This window comes from Anguilla anguilla, chromosome 2 (genome assembly GCF_013347855.1).
Source record: "Anguilla anguilla isolate fAngAng1 chromosome 2, fAngAng1.pri, whole genome shotgun sequence".
Taxonomy (NCBI): Eukaryota; Metazoa; Chordata; class Actinopteri; order Anguilliformes; family Anguillidae; genus Anguilla; species Anguilla anguilla.
Genome location: NC_049202.1, coordinates 3,331,046 through 3,346,522, shown reverse-complemented (window position 1 = coordinate 3,346,522; position 15,477 = coordinate 3,331,046). Strand labels below are relative to the sequence as shown.

General features: G+C 43.8%; 1 protein-coding gene across 21 annotated transcripts in view; it reads right to left on the bottom strand.

Annotated features, from left to right (window-relative positions):
- Positions 1-5,376: 5,376 nt before the first annotated feature.
- rims1b (regulating synaptic membrane exocytosis 1b) overlaps positions 5,377-15,477 on the bottom strand; it is a 91,882-nt gene continuing 81,781 nt past the window's right edge. For 20 of the 21 annotated variants that reach the window (XM_035405283.1, XM_035405275.1, XM_035405264.1 and 17 more), the window contains 6 exons: positions 14,855-15,069; positions 12,646-12,790; positions 11,453-11,565; positions 9,337-9,438; positions 8,448-8,587; positions 5,377-8,322 (listed from right to left, as the gene is read on the bottom strand). In XM_035405283.1, coding sequence (XP_035261174.1) covers positions 8,104-8,322; positions 8,448-8,587; positions 9,337-9,438; positions 11,453-11,565; positions 12,646-12,790; positions 14,855-15,069 — 934 coding nt within the window. In that variant the 3' untranslated portion in view covers positions 5,377-8,103. Of the gene's footprint in view, positions 8,323-8,447; positions 8,588-9,336; positions 9,439-11,452; positions 11,566-12,645; positions 12,791-14,761; positions 14,779-14,854; positions 15,070-15,477 lie in introns of those variants that run through there. The other variant, XM_035405282.1, reaches the window with a different exon arrangement.

Sequence of the window (15,477 nt, the reverse complement as noted above, 5' to 3'; positions counted from 1 at the left end):
TATAGGGATGGGCCGGTATCTCGCACGTGCTTCACAGCCACACGGGAATAATGAGAAAACCTACTTTGCCAGATGGATTTCTGTCTTACTCTGGCCTATCAGCGATTTGTCTCAATACAAGAGGGCTTCAGGCCAACGGCATTAATCATTTGCTGCGTTAATTATTTGCAGCAGTATTTGTCAACAGCCCAAGAGTGCAGTCAGGGGCACGAATGTTGAAATTACAAATAACCGCGGATAAATCCCAATCGCAAACAACAACGTTAATAGCTTTCACCTCTAACTCCGTATGGAGCTCTTCAATGTGCGGTATGCGTTCGTTCGAATGGCTTCAGGAACAGGCTGTTCCCATGATGTCTTGTATCAGTCAGTCTATTGCGGTTCGGATTTTCAAATGTTACAAGTTTCACCACCAGTCCAATATGGAATTCTCTACTATTACAAACATTCCCTCTCTGGGTGATGCTATGACACAGGTGCTTGCGGGGGGTGGGGGGGATGCTCTAGGTCACCGAGCACCTACCCCTACCCCTACCCCCCCCCCCCCCCCCCCCCCCCCCACAAGTCTTTCAGTACACGTCTTCTCCAAACTCACTGTGAACAGCAGAGGTGTTGGGTTATTAACTGACTGCAATCAGCAGCCGTGTTGGGTTATTGCTGGCTTCCCTCATTTCCAGACCGCTCCACTACCAACTGACCGCTCCACTACCACCTGACCACTCCACTACCACCTGACCGCTCCACTACCACCTGACTGCTCCACTACCACCTGACTGCTCCACTACCACCTGAGAATGTCATCATCACTGCAGTCCACCATAGCAGTGTACTGCACAGCCATTGTCCACTAAATGTGCAGTCGTGTGTTTTTTTTCCTTCTGCCGTCTCTGCACTTCTCTACAGAGCAAGTAAAAGATGTGTGTTTGAAGTTTGCTGTTGTTGCTTTTAACCCGTGCATGATCGCTAAAAAAATTAGGTTCGTCTCTCAAGGAATAGCCCTTCCTACCTGCTTAACCTGCCAGTTTGAGATACATTAAATCTTTGCAACATACCTACACTGGTCTCCCAGTTCTCTGAATAAAAAACTGGCATGTAGAGCCTTGATACTTTACATTGCAAATGTAAGGAAGGAGGACACTGCAGACACAAGCTCCTGTCCAGACTGCTCCACGTTGTGCTCGAATGTGCAACTCCCGCCCCCTTCTCACCAAATACCTTCAGTTTCTCCAGGGTTCCCTCTTAGCCCCATAATGCACACGTCTGAATGCGAAAGGGGAATCGCTCAGGTTCCAAGGGCAAAAGTGAAAGCGCTTAATTCTGATGACACAGGGAAACCGGCTGACTTTTACTACACAAATGAGACGACATGAAAATAACACACATCCTGCTGAACTGAGAAACAAGAAATATGACGGCAAGTAAGTTACTTTGTTCACTACATGTTCACAGAGAAGTTGAAGTTGGGAGCTGTTGGAATATTTGTAGGACAAACTAATGACAACTATTGAGACCAACTGGCTAGCTTTTATTTTAAGTTCACAATAAATATTAAAGGTAGGCTATATAGTGGCTTTACAATAATTCCAGAATTTTATGGACATGTTTTCTTATTGCAAAAATGTCCACATCCAGTCTAAGACATTCGGTTCAGAGTTAAAGAAGGGCCTATCTGAAACAGCTGATAGTCTATCTGTATTCAGGTTCTCGTAGAGAAAGACATAGAGCTGAACAGGGGTCACTTCAACTGTCCATCCAGTGGAGTACAGTGATCCATCCCCTCTGCAAAGGTTTGAGGAGAAAAGGATCGGCACATTAGCTCCAATGCATACTATGCATCATCCACTGACAAAAACACGCCCTCTAGTGGATACATGCAGGAAACACAACATCCACTGAACTCACAAATTACTTGTTTCAATGTTTACATTGAATAGTTTTAAGGGAGTGTTCGAGACAGCAACTGGCCAGATGTATTATAAAACAGAACTGTGTTTTACAATACATCCGAAACAAAAGATTTTACGAGAGGAAATTATTTAAACACAATTTTATCACTTGTTTTATCTGCCTAATAAAAATTAAGTAGTTAAGAAAAGTTAATCGAAATCATGTGGAACAGTTCAGCATCTATCTGAACAACTTCCAAATAACGAAAGAGAAACTTGTAATTCAGTGCTTATAGAACTTTTGTGAAGTAATTATTTACAAGGCTTTATATTCTACATTGCAGTCTTCAGAACTGAGTGTGCTATATAATAAAGTTGCATTTGATTGATGTTTTTAATGGTCATAGCACTTGGTTAAGCTGTTTCTCTGCATAAAAACAATTAGCACTTTTCCAAAAAACAGCAATTAGTTCTGGCAACATGGGGGGCATGCCACCGGGAAGAAAAACAGATCAGATCCACAATTAATTCAAAGTTAATTAAAAAAAAAACTTCTGACAAATCATGCTGTTATGGCATTTCCTTAAATTGTATTCTTTATAGACTTACATCACATATCCAGAGTTTGCAGTGGGCATAAACAACCTCCTAATTTAATGAATTTCAAGCAGAAACAAACAAAAAAAAAACATCCAGAAATTATACTACAATTCTAATTCCGCAGCATCACACAGATATTCCTCACACACAGCTGGGGTGAGTCAAATCATACACCACTAATTACAGCGAAGTCTTTAAGCTGCTGTATTTTACATTCCTGTTAAAGAGAGATCTATGTGAGAGACATACAAAATATGACGTGTTGTATAAGCATATATACTATTGCTACACTTAGATTTATGAACACATCAGAACAGAGTACTTGCAGGAAAAGGAATATTGATTAATGTCATTTTTATCGAGCTGTATCTAATACTGAACACGGCAGTGACGTAGAAAAGAGCACGATATGGCATTTCTTACGACAAGATTAATTTTAAAGCAACTATGAAGTTTGGAGAGAGTAAAAAAAAAAAAACAAGAATTTTGATGTTTAGTTTATATTTCAATGATAGTTGTTTGTTCATTAATCATATATATCTCTTCCATCTACCCCAAGCAGACTTCCTGGAAGCTAAAGATTAGCATCTTCTAATAACTCAATTTTTCTTTCTGCAAATTCAGTGTTTTCTGTCTATCGCAGGTCAAGACTACAGGGTCCAGTCAGCCAAGGCGTGGGAGATTTCCTGCACAAGTTTCCAGGATCCTGCTGCTCAGCTACAGGAGAATGTCATCCATGCCACCAGCATTGCACGCGCGCCATCAAGAAATTACAGCAGATTCCTTTTTATTTTACTTTATTTTTTACTTCAGGCTTGGGGAGACGATCATCTGAAAAAACGATAGCTTCTGGTCAAGTTTGTCCAGAACAACCAGTGGTGAACAAGGTCAGAGAGTCAATCAAAGGTAGAAAGTAAAAGCCCTTGTTTAAGTGATCATTTTTTGATAGGATTCTGATGTTCTAGGTCATTTCAGTACTGTAGGAATAGGACCATATCACAAATCCCTGAGATTATTCACAATTCCTAATTATTTATCATATAACATTTCAAATTATGTTTGGGTGATCATTTTCACTAGGGCTAACAGGAATAAAATTAAAAATTAAAAAAGATAGCAAATTATCCTTTGTTCATTTACTCACTCTCACTTATTTATTTAGAAATCACCCGAGTTTTTCTGTCATCCAATAAAACTAAACTGCACACAGAGGGGGGGCAATGCATACAAACACAGCAACCGTAAGGACCACAAAAACGCGGACTAATAAACACCTGAATGGGCCGGTCGTACAGTCACAAGACAGACGTCTTTCCTTTTGGACGCGCGTGACTGCATGGCTGTCCCTGCCTCGCACACACAGTTCATTGCTGACGTAGCAAGGAAACTCGCGCACCTGGGGTGGTCTATCTTAACGAGGTGCGCGTGAAGCGTACTCCTCCACCGCACTGGCCGTGCAGCTCAGCTCGCGGTCGACTGAAGGAGGATTGTCCCTTGTTGAAAGGAGAACTGCATGCTGTTTCCTGAGTTTGGGTGGGTTGTGTGCACCAGACTGTGAGCGCCAGCACGAGTCTTTTTCCCATGGCCGACCAGGTTGCTTTTTCACTGATCAGAGTAGACGTGCTAACAAATAAGCACTTCCGTTATGTGAGCAAGCCGTGTGTGGTTGTTGTGGCCTATATGAGTAGGAAACTCCTTCCGGTGAAAAGAAGCATACTTCTCCATTGTTTTCAATAGTTTCCTCATTTTTGTGCAACCATTGCAGTAATTCCGCTATACAAGACAACGAACAAAGTCTATATTGCGTTGCATGGATAAAATAATTTTGCTGGCCATCTAGTCAACATTAGTTTGCTGGTTAAACATTTAACCTAGACAGATTATCGAATCCCCATCGCATCATCTAGCAAAATAATCCGACGCAACATAATATATATAGTAAAATATTGTTTACAGTTAAAGCATTTTTATGATTTTATGGTTGATTGTGCCATACTTGTTTCGGCAATGAGTACCTTTTCATCCGCAGGGAGGTCCGAACTGTAGCAATCGGTGGCATGTTCGATTGTTTTCTGAACTCGACAATCCAATCATGCTACTTGGCTTTTGGATAACACTGGGTTTAATCGGATAAAATGAAATAACCTTTGAGGGAAATTAGCCGTCATCGAATCTGTGCTTGATCTGGTTGTGTAAATGTTTAAAATGCATCTCTCGCCTCGAGTCCTGCTAGGCCCTGCAGTCAGGTCACGGGTTATCTATCTTCAATTCAAGTCGCCAACTTTGAGAGCGGCACTGGAGTTGAAGTCATGTGACTGCCGCCCACAACTCGACCTGCATGTGCGCATGAGTAAGCGACTGCATCTATCCAGTAGGGTGTGTGTGTTGCATACACTGCATTGGTTACATATGTAAATATTTAGCATATAAAGCCACATTGGGATACATTATTTACATTGGGAATAGAGCGTCACGGTGTAGTACAAAGGCTGTCCACTAGGCGGGGTTCGGGAAAACAATGCTTGATACTTAGCGAGGGTCAGGAACCGAGTCCCGAGGGATCGGATCTCCCCATCCCTTCTATTATTCTATGTACTCTAATGAAAACCTCCCTATTCGCATGTTCCCCGCGCCCGAGCGATCTCTGCTGCTTTTGTTTGATGGCTATCGCTACCACAGACATAGATATTCAGGATTTGCAGAACCAAGAAAAATATTGCTTTCTCACAAGGGGATACTCAAGGCAAATTCAAGTACATTTTAAGGTCATGTGATTGCGTATTAAGACCACCACTGTGAGTGAGTCCTCACTAATTGGCGAAGGTTGGGAACCTCAGGTTTATTTATTAGAAGAAGAAAAACAGTAATTGATTAGGAAAGTACAAATAAATTTTCTTCCACACAGTCTTTTATTTGTAAATAATAAAAATGAACTCTTTTAATATAAAACATACACATCATTTGAGCCACATCTGTTATACAAACAAGAAATGTTGCAGTGAATACTTTTTATACGTTCTTTTGTTTCAGTGGAACACATAAATTGTAAACAATCAGCATTTATCAATTAATTTTTTTTCTTCATATTTTATTTTCAGGAATACTGACAAAAAAGTAAAGTAAAGAAATAAGCCTCACGGGATGGGAGAAGTGAACTTTATTAAACATGTTTACATGACATGATCTGAAGGTTCAGATGAAAGAGGGGTGGCGGGGGGGGGGGGGGGGTGTAGTGATCTGACATCTATTTTAGAACTGGAGTGTCATCGCCCAGTGTTGAGCTGGGCTACTTGGTACGACTAAAACATTAAAGCCCCCCCCCCACTCCCCCCAGGGTACACCAGTATGGACCAGGCCCAGCTCAGCAGTCCCTGTGGTCTATGGTCCTAAACAATCTGCTTGGGTATTCCTCACAAGCGTCACTCATCCACACTGTTGTCTCTGACAAATACTGTGTGTCGAGTGCCTGTGAGCGTATGTGTGTCTCTGTAATCACATTTCATGCGTATATGAAATGCGCTTATGTAAATTTAGAATCATTTATACTCCATATATTGTTTGTTTCGATTTACACATTTATATTTTCTACTTAGTACCAGCCAAAAAAAAAAAGAGTAAATTATAGTGTACATACACATGTTCAATAAAAGGAGTACTAAGCTTGGGCTGTCTTAGTACTGCAGTAGAGCACTTTCTTCCGTAGGGTAAATTAAATACAACAGAAGAACGTTTTAAAAATGTTCGAGACATTCGGCAACCAGCGTGAGGGACAAGTTCTGGACTGGTTCTGCACCAAACGTCTACACGCGTGATATGAATGGCTTCTGTTTCTTGGTTATCTCTTTAATATTAATTACGAGCAATCTGTACAAGTACATGCAACATACAAGCTGGCCTACGGTATGTGGAACTAACACACATATCTATTTCAATAACTTCTTTTTTTTGTGTCTGCTTTGTTTTACAAAATGTGCATGCAGCTTGGAACAGTTCCAGAGTCATGCTGCCTCTCACTGTGAGGACAGACGGAGGCCTGTGATTGGTTGTGTTCTACTGTCTTTCTCCCAGCCCGTCTGATTGGTTAACTGTCACATTCACAGAAAATGCATGAGGGAATTCTGAATGATTTATTTAGTTTTCTTTTTTTTTGTCTAGTTTTTTTTGTTTGTTTGTTTGTTTATTTTTCCCCCACAAATCTAGGCAAAGAGGAAATGAAACTGACGTAAACGAAGCAAATCTTAATTTGACTTTTTTCTTTTTTTTCACCATTTTTTTTCAAAAAGTTAAACTTTTTGCAGTAAAAAATCAAGCTCTTGTGCTTGCGTTAATCTCAAAATAATGTAAACAGAAGTCTGATAAAAACTCTAACATGTGCAGGGTTTCCACCCCTGAAACAGTCAGTGAAACTGAACCGAATATTTTATTTTATTTCATTTTATTTTAATCACGCTCTCTCCGTGGCAGGCCGAAGTGTCCCCAGCAACACGCGGGCCCTCGCCATGGCGACAGCTCAAAGTGGCTTATGCTAAAACCCCTTTTATTGGTCGACCCCTCAGAGGAGGTAAGAATGTACGTCTGTCTACACAGAGAGGCTCGAATTCCACACGTTCATGATGCAACGGAGTGAGTGGCACTACAAGCAAGCGTTTCACTGTCAAAATAAAAGTAATAATAACAACAGTAATAATAATAAAATTAAAGTGACGCTGCTTCTCCTAAAAAGTCCCCAGCATCAGTAGCAGAGAGATTGCTTTGTTTTTTCATTTCAGTTTTTTTTTCTCCTTTTCTTCTTTGTTTTTTTATTCCATGCAGAACATCAGAAAACATAAAAACTCTTTCTTTTTTTCTCATGATGCGAATGTGAGCGCCAGTGTGCAATAAACAGAGAGAGGGAGAGAGAGAGACAGAGTGAGAGAGAAGATAGTGGGGAAAAACAAGAGCGGCGTGTGACGGACAGACTGGAAAGGGCTTTGTGCCGAGGGGTAGGGGCCCGGGGCCCGGGGCCGGACCCCGCGGCGTCTGCGCACGAGGAGAGGCCACGCGCTCGGAGGACGACCGCCGCGGGGAAAGAGGATCGCCACGGCAACGTCACACCCAGCCGTCGGCGCGGAACACCTCCGGACGGTCAGGGTCCGACAGGACCGCTTAACGAGCGCGGGTCCCTCACCGCTGCCGTTCGGGATAAAAACCGGCCTGCTTTCAGCATTTAAACCCTGTGGTCCCTGTGTTATCACCTCATCCCTGTGTTATCACCTCATCCCTGTGTTATCACCTCATCCCTGTGTTATCACTTCATCAGAGTTTTCACTCGCTTTCTGTGACAGCCCTATTTTTTATTTATTTATTTATTTATTTATTTATTTATTATTATTATTATTTTGAAGAAATAAAAAACATAACGAACACGAAATAAAAGAATGACAAACAATTTTAAAAAGAGAGAGAAAAAAAAAACTACTAAAAATCAAGGAAAGCTACAGGAGTGATTGTCAGGCTCCAACAAAGCTTTGATCGTGATTCTGTCTGTTTCTGATTGTTGCTCTAAGTTTTTAAAATTTATTTTCTATCTAACCCACCCGACCCCCCTCCCCCAGTAATTCGTTCTCCCGCAAGTCTACTAGGACCGAACACCGGGGGGTCCCGACGAACTGTCAAGCGATGACTGGGAAGCGCGTCGAGTCAGAGATGCTAACGTGGGATCCACCAACGAGGAGGGCGGAAACAGTTTGTACCAGCCAATCACTGTACTCGATAGGTCCAGCTCCTCCAATAGGATCTGTGCAACTCCCATGAAGCATTTGTGGTCCATTCGCCCGTAGTCTCCCCAGACTATTACCTAAGAGGGAGAGCACACAAACAGAAATGGCGGTTGAGATACGAGCCACTTCGGGGGGTATAATAATAATTAGCTTCAGTGGACTGAGAAGGACAGGAGCGACCCACCTGGTCTGCGGGACCTACCTGCAGAACTTTACCCTGTGGACTCTCCTCAAAAAGTAGCGCTTGCTGATAGAGGGGATCAAGTGTTTTTCGTGCAATCTTTGTTTTCTTTTTGGCTACGTACGCTCCGTTATCCAGCAAATAGACCTTAACATACGGGGCTGGAGAAAGAAAAGAAAGAAAGACACAGTGTTCTCAAACAGGAAAAAAAGAGAAATCGATTGTTCCCGTTCCCCGCCTCAATACCTTTGTGCTTCATTTATTAAAAATGAGGACAGAGGCGTGAGGACTGCTGGCTCTTCTGAGACCAAAGCATCACCAGACCGTGAAAAGTTCAGCTGGAAATCCGCACAACATTGACTCAGAGCGCCGAAGGACAGGTCTAATTATGAGTTCCTCCTTTGTGTGCTCATAATTTCGCCCCATGGTCCTGTTACATAATGGCTAGCTACAGTCATGGGAGGTAAACAGAAAAAAACGAAAGCGTATAGCTGGTTCCCCCTGAGACCTTATATAAAATATATACTACACTATTTTTTATTTATTATATATTTTTTTTCAGACAGTACAGAACTCACCTGAGGCTGTCCATCTCAAAATGAATAAATACAAAAATGCCAAGTAAATCACATCTTGGCTAAGTTACTGCACAACAAAGAACTTGGGCCGCACTGAAAGCAACGGGGTTCTAGAACACGACTTCCAAAACTCCACAAAGAACCTACTCTTCGAAAGGGTTAACACTGAGCACAGACTCAACGCACTGGGCTCTTCCAGCGATTACGGCATCACTGTGTCAGCACTGAACATTTTAAGCGGCAAAAAGGTACAGAGCTCTCCAGCTGTTAATAGCCACAATGACAGCTGATGTGCTGTGTATTGGAGGTATCCGACGCGCAAAATCTCTCACCGGGGAGGGATTTGGACCCGGGTTTCTGTATGAGGCCACGGGCTCTGATCACCTCCACCTCCAGCTGTCCTTTCTTGTCCATCATTCCGATCTGAATGTCTCCTGGACAGGAGATGGGGAAAAAAAAAATGAGGTGGGACACAGAAAGGAGAGCAGCTAACAAGATTAACAACATTTCATTACATCACATGACATTTATTTGGCAGACACTTTTATCCACAGCGACATACACTGCCTGGCCAAAAAAAAAGTTGCCGTTTGGATTTTTTTGGACAGTGTCCACTGTACAAGCCTCTGGAGGCAGTGTTATGATCTGGGGTTGCTTCAATTGGTCAGGTCTAGGCTCAGCAACGTTACGCGGCAATAAAATGAAGTCAGCTGAGTACCTGAATGTACTGAATGACCAGGTTATCCCATCAATGGATTTTTTCTTCCCTGACGGCACGGACATATTCCAGGATGACAATGCCAAGATTCATCGGGCTCAAAATATGAAAGAGTGGTTCTGGGAGCATGAGGAATCATTTTCACACATGAATTGGCCACCACAGAGTCCTGACCTTAACCCCATTGAAAGTCTTTAGGATGTGCTGGAGAAGACTTTACGGAGTGGTTCGACTCTCCCGTCGTCAATACAAGATAATGCAATTCTGGACGGAAATAAATGTTGTGACGTTGCATAAGGTTGTCGAAACAACGCCATGACGAATGCGTGCCATAATCAAAGCTAAAGGCGGTCCAACGAAATATTAGAGTGTGCGACTTTTTTCTTTGGCCAGGCAGCGTACAATAAGTGCATACCGAAGGTCACTGGAACAACTACAAAACACAGGTCCGATAAGCTACAGTACTCACTGTGTAACCGGTATTCAGAGCCATGAACACATTGAAGTCCAGTTCACACAGTAAGCATATGCTTAAAAAATGCCAATATTGTTCTACATAGATTTTTCAATGAATTAAAATTTATTTATTTATTTAGCATCCCCATTAGCAATACACAGTGTGAAATATGAAATTAATTTCAATTGAAATGGAAGGGACTCCTGTCTTCTAAGATATTGTGTAAATGTTTTTTTGTCCCCCCTGGAAATAACATAAAAAGGGGACTTGGACTTAGTTAAGATTTAACGGCAAGGTTTTAGTGTGGTATCTGCCTACCAAAAATATGAATAATATTTTAATCCTTAATAGACCAATCAGCATGAGCTCTCTTTAATAGATGAACTAGCAATAACCTTGAATTTATACCTAATCTTTACCCTTGTACCTGAAATTAAAGCACCAGTGGGGTAATATTTCCCCCTAGTCACTGCAGGTCTTATTGACGGGGGTTGTTGCAACAGGAAATTAGGCAGGGAGAACATGCTGAGCGGTCTGCATAATCATCGCTCAAAAAGGTCATTATGTTTACTCGCTCTACACTCTAATGAAATTCAACAACAGCAGAGACATCAAAGTGCTATCTTCAGCGCTATTGGCTACTGGCTATGTATTTATTTTGGCTGTCGAGCAAAACATTGGGTAGAGCGAGAAGCTGAGAAGCCAGAAGACAAGCTGTGATGCATTAAGAAAAAAAACAAAAAAACACCAATACAGGAGTTGAGGAAGATGGCCTTCTCCCAGCGACGGGACAGCGAGGTTCAATGAGATCATTAATTATGAAGTAAACAACCGTTTTGGTCCCATAAATATGTGCAGCTTTGCTTTAAAAATGAGAAGCAGCTTCGCTGACATTTTCTTTTAGCGACAACAACAGGCAGGTGAGAGTGGTCGTCCACAGTACCGTCGGAAAATAGCATAGAGGACAGTTTTCAAGTACGGCCCATTGTGTACTAAAAATATGCACTATACAGTACACCTTATGCTTAGTAGACTATACAGTACACATTATGCTTAGTAGACTATACAGTACACATTATGCTTAGTAGACAGTCCATACTTTGAGGACACAGTAGTCAGGAGGCTGATTCCAATACAGCTTTTGTATTCTCATGTGAGATCCATGCATTTTGATTTGTCCCGATAAGCTATTTATGATTGACAAGCACATTGTAGCTCCACCCATCATGGTGATCATGTGACCTCATTTGCCTCATCACTGCCTTCTGCTTACCGATGGCGGGCGTGGCGAGGGTTTGCCTGCCAACCAGCTGAGCGGGGCCCAGTCCATCCAGGAAGTCGCTAAACTGACTGTCCGCCCCCAGACGAACCCCTGAGAAGATGAGACTGGGCGCAAAAAAAAGAGAGTCCAGGTCAATCAGCATATTAATGGACGATATTCCTGTTGCTATGACACTGTTGCTATGGCATTCCTTCATGATCATCAGTAATCATTTTGTCATGCAGTCGGGCAATGAGAAACATTTAACGGTTTAATCCAGTTTAAGCCCCAGGCCCCCCCGACCACTAACAGAGTATTTAACATTAGCCCCACAAAGGGCGAGCATTTTCAATTTTAATTTTGTCGAACACGATCTCACTGGAGAAAACTCTGATTCCGTGACCTAATCCTTTTGGGGATGTTGGGTCAGAGATGGCAGCCATTGTGCTGGAACCGCACCGTGGCAGTATTTAATAGTCCCTCTCCGGGTAATTAGCGTCTTATTAGCATGAACCGCTAAGTTCTGAGGTCCCGGTCCGTCGTCACGCATCGTTAAAGCGGAGCGTTGAGTGACAGGAGGGCTGTCCAATCAGAGCGGTGGCCTGATTAAGGATGCTGCTGGCCCCGTTTCTGGAAGGGCAGGAGACTCACGGGGGGGGCGAGGGACCGTTGAGGAGCCGTCGGAGTGAACCACTCGATCCGGGAAATCGACATCACCTCAGAGGGGCACCTCATTACCTCGTGAATCCGCAGCGCGGATTTTATTTTATTTTTTTGGTAGAAACAAAAATCGTCTGAATTTCTGTATGAGTGACTGGCCCATTTGTGGAATTAGTTTTGATTTCATTTCTTTCTTTTCTAAGGACGGTTTTTCTCTCTTCATTATGAGAGGTAATGATGAACACAGATTTGGTTCGGATTAAATGGCCAGCGAGGATACCGGGCATTCAGTTAGAATCAAGATTGTGAGCCAAGAGCTAAATTGATTAAGTCATTAAAATGTATTAATCAAGTATTTTGTCATAAAACAATTAAAACTATTCATGGATTTATAAACAATATTAATCTCATATCCTAAGCTAAGTTAAGACACAGACAGGCAGAGAGAGAGAGAGAGAGAGGTACTCACTTTCCCTCTGAGCTGTAGCTGTTCATGCTGGGTGTGTGTGTGTGTGAGACAGAGAGAGAGAGAGAGAGATACTCACTTTCCCTCTGAGCTGTAGCTGTTCATGCTGCCGTTGTTGGACTCGCGGCTGGCCTGGCGTGGCACTGCGTTTCGCGGGTACTCCACGGCCATGCCCGTCTCCTGGCTGCGCTGGATCTGCCCCTTGTTCTTCTTATTGCCCGCTTCTGCCAACGGCAAACGGACCAGAAGCCCCCCGGGTTAAAAACAAAACACTGAGCTTATCCGTTCTGCCCGGATACGGGGTCCCGTCTGAGTGGCTGTGGTCCCTGTTACCCCTGAACACAGGTCCCGGGTTAGTGTTCACATACAGGCCCCCCACTGCGAATCGGAAACAGTTGGCTTCCGTACCGCTAGCTGCATGCTGTTAGGCACTCCAGAAGGGCATTCTTAAAAGTGTGACATCCTTTTTTTTTTTTAATTAAAAAAAACATTTTTTAAAGAGGAAACTGAGTTTCTCAGGTGTATGCTTGTGGAGTTAGTCTGTGCCAATATCTAATAGAGCGGCCTGCTATTTTGCTATAATCATAATTTTTTTTTTTACAAATTATGAGAAATGAATCAGACAGAAACATTATGAGAATACTTTGCAAAACATTCATTTTCACCTTATTTTATGAAAAACATTACAGGAAATTTTGATTGTTTTTTTTTTTCAAAGCACAACTCAAAATTATTCTCACATCAGACAAAATGTTCTGTAGTGGGACTATTTTTAAATAGTACTGTAGATTGCACCAGATCAACCATTTCCCCCCTCCATATTTAATTCCTCTGTGTATGAACTTAATAACAGCTACGCACAGTTTGTAATTAGAGACCAAGCCAAAAAAGCAATACCCCACACAGACACCAAACAGAAACGGGGACAAGAAATCTCTCAAAAATACAAACCTCTCTCTCTCCTAAGAAACGTTAAATTTGTTAACTCTGAGAACATCTCCCCACAGCTCTGGGCCCGTACCCCACAGCAGAGCTGTTACCCCATAAATCCCTGTCACCTCACTGGTCTCAGCTGTCAAACGGGGGGTTTTATTAGGACACGAACAACACAATAAACTCCATATAAGGGCCACAGGGTTTGAGGAAAATGCTAAAGCATCTGCAGGACAGCTTAAAGGAGAGGTTGTTTATATGTCGGACTATATGAGTTTACACAGCACTTTCCACTACCCAACACTCCTGTAGGATCCACACACTCCCCAAAACAGATGTATTAAGAACAAACATAGTGTCATTTTTTAACACTTGTCCATGCCTACTGCAGGACAACACATCTTGTGTTACCTTCAACGCAGTCTGTGTTAAAGAGACTCCCCTTTGTAATGCATAAATTGTACATTTTTAACACAAATGTAGCAACTTTGACACAAAACGTGTTGAAAGTAAGATGGATTTAGTAACACAAAAGGTGTGTTGGATATTAAAAAGCAATGCCCATATGACAGTATGCAGTTGAAAGGCTTGTGGCGCTTGTCAAGTTAAGTTAATTAGCAGACTCTGGGATTTCTATAATTAATTTAAGAACAAACGTCAAGTCAGGTCTTTCATTTAGCTGCTTCTCTTTATTCTACAGGAACACAAAGCCCCACATAAGTGACCCTCAGGACTTCATGTTATTTCAAAGGCGAGGAAAATCATTGAAAAATCCCTGTCGGACAATACATGGGAATTTCTTTAAATGAATTTCCCGAATTGACCGGATTGAAATGGGGATGACCCCCACCCTGAGGAAAGACCTTTGTGGCAGGTTCTTTCCACCTCTGGACCTTATAAACTCTGTGTGCGTCTGTAGGATGGGGGGCGAGTAGCAGAGAGGGATCAGTGGTAGAGCAGGGCTCCCGTGGGAAGGCTAGCGGGCTGATTTGGGGGTGGGGGTGGGGGGGGGGGGCGGTGTCGCACCCGTCTGGCTGTGCTGGGACGTGCTCATTGGGAGGGGTGGCTCGTGTGGGGAGGGGGGGGGGGCTCGTGTGGGGAGGTGTGGGGATCTCATTGGGTTTTGGGGGGGTGTGGGGCAGGGACGCACCCTTCTGGCTGAGCTGGGACGTGGGGGGGCTCGTGTGGGGAGGGGGGGGCTCGTGTGGGGAATGTGGGGGATCTCATTGGATTTTGGGGGGGTGTGGGCGGCGGGGACGCACCCGTCTGGCTGAGCTGGGACGTGGGGGGTCTCATGTGGGGAGGCGGGGGGATCTCATTGGGGTTTTGGGGGGGTGTGGGCGGCGGGGACGCACCCGTCTGGCTGAGCTGGGACGTGCTGCGGCTGCGGCGGGACCCCACCATGGCGACCACGCGGGCGCTGAGGCTGGAGCGGCGCTTCTTCCCGCCGGAGCCCAGCGAGCCCAGCGCCGTGTCCGATTGGCTGCCGTCCGTGCGCTCGCGTGAGTAGATCTCCCCGCTCACGCTCGTGCTCTTCAGCATGCTCCGCCCACACGCGCGCATCTGCCGGCTTTGGCAGAGAGGGGGGAGGATGAGAGAGAGGATGATGATGATGATTAGCAGTAGAGGGAGAGGATGATTATGAGGAGTAGGGGAGGAGGAAGAGGAAGACGTGATGTAATGTGGGAAAGAGGAGGATAAGAAACGATGAGTTTATTCGTACCTGCTGCTCTGCTCTGCGATGGACCGGTTTCTGTGAGAATAACAGAGCGCTCCTCTGTCTCTAAATGTGTGGATGCAAGGGCCTTCCCCCATGGACACACACACACACACACACAGAGCACGTGCACACACACACACACACACACACAGAGCATGTACACACACACACACAGAGCATGTACACACACACACACACACACACACACACACACACACACAGCACATGCACACACACACACACACACACACAGAGCAC